Source organism: Galeopterus variegatus, unplaced genomic scaffold (genome assembly GCF_000696425.1).
Source record: "Galeopterus variegatus unplaced genomic scaffold, G_variegatus-3.0.2 Scaffold6939, whole genome shotgun sequence".
NCBI lineage: Eukaryota > Metazoa > Chordata > Mammalia > Dermoptera > Cynocephalidae > Galeopterus > Galeopterus variegatus.
The window spans coordinates 58,799-64,360 of NW_007733050.1; the positions used below are offsets into that span (position 1 = coordinate 58,799).

The 5,562-nt window shown below is 37.3% G+C and overlaps 1 protein-coding gene across 1 annotated transcript in view; it reads left to right on the forward strand.

Annotated features, from left to right (window-relative positions):
* Positions 1-5,562, forward strand: part of LOC103606904 (mitogen-activated protein kinase kinase kinase kinase 3-like) — a 113,314-nt gene that overhangs the window by 56,011 nt on the left and 51,741 nt on the right. Inside the window, exon 5 of the mRNA XM_008591462.1 lies at positions 2,480-2,544. Within this exon, the coding sequence (XP_008589684.1) occupies positions 2,480-2,544 (65 nt within the window). The remainder of the gene's footprint in view (positions 1-2,479; positions 2,545-5,562) is intronic.

Here is a 5,562-nt window from a genome sequence, read left to right on the forward strand (position 1 = left end):
TGACTGACCAAGAAAAAAAGAGAGAGAAGACCAAAATTACTAAACTCAGAAGTAAAGCAGGGGCATTATTACATTGTCATGGTTTTTTGTGGTGATAAGATGCAGTTTCTTGTTTGCATTTTTGTTCATCCAGTGGGTTCCATTCTTTTTTGTATATTCATGGTAGTAATTATTGTTTTTCAGATTCCAGGTGCAGGACTTCCTTGAGAATTTCTTGTAGGGCTGGTGATGTGGTAAACTCCTGCAGTTTTTGTCTGGAAAGTACACAATTTTCCCCTCATTTCTGAAGGAAATACTATACCCTTGCTGGGTATAGTATTCTTGCTATATACCCTTGCTGGGTATAGTATTCATATATCATCCCATTTTCTTCTGGCCTGTAGAGTCTCTGTTGAGAAGTCTGATAGAGTCTCTGCTGTGAGTCTGATAGGGGCTCCTTGATGCTTTTCTCTTACTTCTTTTAAGATTCTCGCTTTGTCTTTGAGCTTTGCCAGTTTGACTATAACGTGTCTTGGAGATGATCTTTTAGGGTTGAATCTGTTTGGGGATCTTTGAGCCTCTTGGATCTGAATGTCATGTCTCTCCCTATACCTGGGAAGTTTTTCTTTATTATTTTATTGAATAGGTTTTTCTTGCCTTTTCCTTTCTCCTTCCCTTCTGGAACACCCATGATTTGAATGTTTTTGTGCTTAAGGCTGTCTGCTAGCTCTCTTAGATTTTCTTCATTTTTTGAAAGTTCTTTTTTCCTTTTTTTTTTTTGGTCCACCTGGGTTATTTTGAAAAGACTGTCTCTGAGATCAGAAATTCTTTTCTTCTGCTTGTTCTAGCCTGCTACTTAAATTCTCAGTTGTGTTCTTAATTTTGTTGAATGAATCTTTTAGTTCCATGAGTTCTGCTACATTCTTTTTAAAGGTATCAATCTCTTTGTAAATTTCCTCCTTCGTATCCCGGATTTTTTTTCTCATTTCATTATGTTGTCTAATTGAGTCTTCTTTTATCTCAGTGAGTTTCCTTAAGATTGTTGCTCAGAATTCCTTTTTAGTCATCTCAAGGGTTTCTAGCTCTATGGGGTCTGGTATTTGAGAATTACTGTATTCTTTTGATGGTGTCATATTTTCTCGGGTTTTTGTATTTCTAGTATGTCTGCATTGATGTCTGGTCATCTGGTAGAACAGTTGCTTCTTCTTCTTTTTTTTTTTTTTTTTTCCTTTTTTTTGTCTTTTTTCGTGACCGGCAACGGATCGCAACCCTCAGTGTCGCGCCCGTACTGGACCGGGACCGGCAACGGGATCGCGACCCTCGGTGTTGCGCCCGCACCTCGCTCAGCCAGTGAGCAGCCGGTCTGTATGTGGGATCCGAACCCTCGGCGGGAGCGCCGCCGCACTCCCAAGCAGCACACTGTAGCAGTGCGCCACCAGGCCAGCCCCAGTTGCTTCTTCTAATATTCTGGAGTGGGCTTTGAGGAGAAAGACATCCTCTTCTTATTCTGGTCTCCACTGGTGACTTTCCTTGTGTCAATGAAGTCCAGTGTCTGGTGGGTAGCCTGCATGGTAGCTGTGACTACTGCTGTGTCATTCACTGCTTTTGTGGCAGCCGTGGCAGTGGTGATGGCTCTGGTGGACGACCCACATGGAAGTGGTGTTTTTGGTGTGCTCCTTGTCTGCTTCCAGGCAGGGGATCCTTCCCCTGGTTCCTGCTGTCGAACCCTGGATGTGCTCTCTTGCTTGCTTCCAGGCAGAGGGGGCCACCCTTGGCTCCTCCCTGGTATAGTTTAAGAGGTGATGTAAATGAATGATTGAATAAAGGAATAAACAAAGGAATAAGCTATATAAATCTTTGCTAATTATTTCTCCTATGATTATATGATTATGGTATCTTAGAATGTGAGTGTGAGAATGAAGTGCTATCTAAAGATAAGTGACAAATTTTAACAGATTATTTTGGGAAGATCGTTGTTGAATCTAGATATGAAGGTAACATTTATATTCATCTGTTTTTTTGATGAGAGTGCTATCAAAGTGATATACTTTATGATGTGTTGCCAGTATTCTGTGATGAATCAGGGTAGATGGATATACTGTGGGTAAGGGGAAGCTTTTAAATAAAGCAAAATCTCATAATTTGGATGTGCCTGATGACAGCTTTATGTCCTACAAATAGTGTATTTTAAGTATTAAAACCTCGGATTGAATTATAGTAACATTATTTTAATTCATTTACACATAAAGATTAATTAGTTTCTTTTAAGATAGCTCATTGCATTTATATGGTTTTTCAAGGTCATAACATACAATCTTAAGGTACTTATTAACCCAAACAGGGCTGGCCAGTTAGCTCAGTTGGTTAAAATTAAGTGTTACTACACCAAGGTCAAGGGTTCAGATCTGCATACCAGCCAATGACCAAAAAAAAACCTTATTACCCCAAATAGACGATTTTAATCATGAAGATATGATACATGCTTATTTTCTTTTTATAGGCGAGATAAACTTTGGATTTGCATGGAGTTTTGTGGAGGTGGTTCTTTACAAGATATTTATCATGGTAAGACCAAAGTTATATTTTTATAGGAATTAAGTAGAATTTCTTAAAATGTAGCTATTTACTATATTAAAACATTGTTTTAAGGAAAGAAAGCTGTTTTTGTCATTATGTTGTTTGGTTACATAAAGATATTTAAGATATATATGGATGAAAGGAGGATTTACTTTATAAGTTGGAAAATTATATGCAGTTGAATTATTAGCTAATTCTGAAGAAGGCATACTGTAGTTAGTTCAAAATTTTAGACTCAGACCTATAGAAATGCAAAGGCCTTAATGCCTAAAACTAAACCAATAGAATATCCAGTTGATACATGAGTAGTGGTAATACAAAGGTAATTGATTTTGCTGTTACGTATACAAGAAGCATCAATTAAATGTTTTCAGGCTTAGATAGTGCCAGATTCTGGGGAATTTAAAAATGAAACATTTTTCATTGGGATTCAATGGATTACATAAAAAGGCTTGTAAAGTAAAATAAACACTACTTACTGTCCTTCCTTTCTGTCCTTTTTTATTCTGGTTTTATTAATGGGTTAGTGTCACAAACTGCAGAGTAGGTTTATTGCTTTGCTGGAGATGTATTTTTGATTAATATAAAATGTCTTAACAATTCATGGTGTCAATTTTCTGAGAGAATACTTTGGAAAATTTTTCTCATTTTTCATATAGAATTTGGACTCATTTTCTATTGTGGAGTCTCTAATTTTAGAGGTTGGTTATAATAAAGCAGGTGTTAAAAGACTATTTGGATAGGAATTTTACTGTTTCCATTTCACTTTATTTCACTGTATCTTCTTGTTATAGGCTTTATTTAACAAAGGTTGTTGACTTGATAGTATTTTAATGGGCTACTAACTGTAGTTGGAAATAGGAAAAAGGAATTGAATTTTCTGGGATCATTTTAGAAAACTTAATGAGGAAAGTGGGCTTTAATTGGTCTTTGGAAGATAGGAGGTAGTAAACTTTGGGTACAAACAAGAAGTGTATTTAGGAGAAAATACAGTACAGTGACATGAAGGTGTGACACATGAAATCACTCTTGTTGGTCTGGGAGTTATATATTCAGGGTGTGGGATCAGATATGGAGAGCCTTGGAAGCCAGATGGAAGAGCATGAGAACATTTCTGCTTTATGAAAGTTACTTCTTTTCTGAGGATGTTTTTGATTAAGTATGGCTGTTCTTTAACATATATTTGAGAAGATTTTTAATTAGTGGCATTTTGATTTTAAAGTCTCACTGAAAATTGATACTTGGCATTATTTTATATTGCAGAATGAACAGTGTTTCTAGAAGAGATTTTTAATTAGTGGCATTTTGATTTTAAAATCTCACTGAAAATTGATACTTGGCATTATTTTATATTGCAGAATGAACAGTGTTTCTAGAAGCTTGTAATTTTTATACGCTAGAAATTCAAAATGCTATTCCCCCTTTTTGGTTGTACTTTGGATTAATTTTTCTACTATTGTTTCCCTCACCTATTGATTTAATTTTTTTTTTCCTAACATTTTTTCAGCAAGGTCTTCTTTTTTTTTTTTTCCTTTTTTTTTTTTTTTTTTTTTTTTTTTTTGGGTGGTTCTCATAGTCTTTCATAAGGTTGCAGTCAAGCTAATGGCGGGGACTGCAGTAATCTGAAGGATTGACTAGGGCTAGAGAATTCACTTTCCAGCTGGTTCAGTTACGTGGTTTTTGGCAAAGGCTTCAGATCTTTGCTGGCTATTGGCAGGAGATTTCAGTTCCTCACTCTATGGATCTCACAATCAGACAACTTTTGCATGTCTTCACGATATGACAGCTGGTTTTCTCCAGAGCAAGTCATCCCAGAGAGAACAAGGAGGAGCCACAAAGCCTTTTATGTTATAGTCTTAGAAGTTGTATACTGTTAATTTCCACTGTATTCTGTTCTTTGGAAACAATTTACTGAAGTTTAGCCCACTCTCAGGAAGGGAATTAAGTTCCAACTCTTGAAGGGGAAAGTATCAAAGAATTTGTGGACATATTTTCAACTACCATGGTGGGGGACACATTTTGAATTTACATTTTTTTTCACAAGTGCCTTCTCCCCTCCTTTTTCCCCTCTAACTTTTGCGCTTTTTTTGAAGAACAAACATTAGAACCTTTTATTGCCCCAACATGATAAGCTTTTTTCTCTATTTTCCAGTGAACTTTTTTTTCCTTTTTAATATTGTCCTTAACAACTTTCCACAATCTGTTATATCATTTTGGTGAATTGCTTTCTCACTTATTTTATAATTTTGGACTTTGAGATCACCTTTAGTAGAGCTTTTCAGTGGGAACCCATATGGCTTTTTGAGGATATGTCTTACAGAATGTCTTTTTCTGGTACCTCAGTGACCTCATTGTTCCCAATATATATTTGAACCCTAAACCTGAGTAAAGAGACCTGTGGTGACAAATTCTAAGATGAGACATTTTCCCCCCTATCCAGGCCCCGGGCTATGACAGCCAAAATCCCCAGTCATTTGTTCTTGTCTACACTTTTTTTTTTTGTCTTTTTCGTGACTGGTAAGGGGATCGCAACCCTTGGTGTGGTGTCGCCCGCACCGCGCTCAGCCAGTGAGCGCACCGGCCATTCCTATATAGGATCCGAACCCACGGCGGGAGCGTCGCTGCGCTCCCAGTGCCGCACTCTCCCGAGTGCGCCCACGGGGTCGGCCCTTCTTGTCTACACTTTTAATGAGGATGTAACCCTTGGAGAGTCCTAGTTTTATGTGGCTGTTTTTTTTTTAACTTTTCCTCTGCAAAACTAGGGCCTTGTCTTCTGTGCCCATGTAGAGGATAAGACTAAAGCCCTAGCTTATCAAGGTTGGCTTTCCCCTAAGAGACAACTAGAATATTCTCTCACATTTTTACCTTTCTGTTTTTCACTTCACTTTTTGTTTTGGGCTCCTAGAAAAGTCTCTTACCATCTGTGAGTTTAACTAGGTATTTACAAGGTTTTTTTTTTTTTTTCCTTTTTGTCTTTTTTCGTGTCCGGCAACGGATCGCAACCCT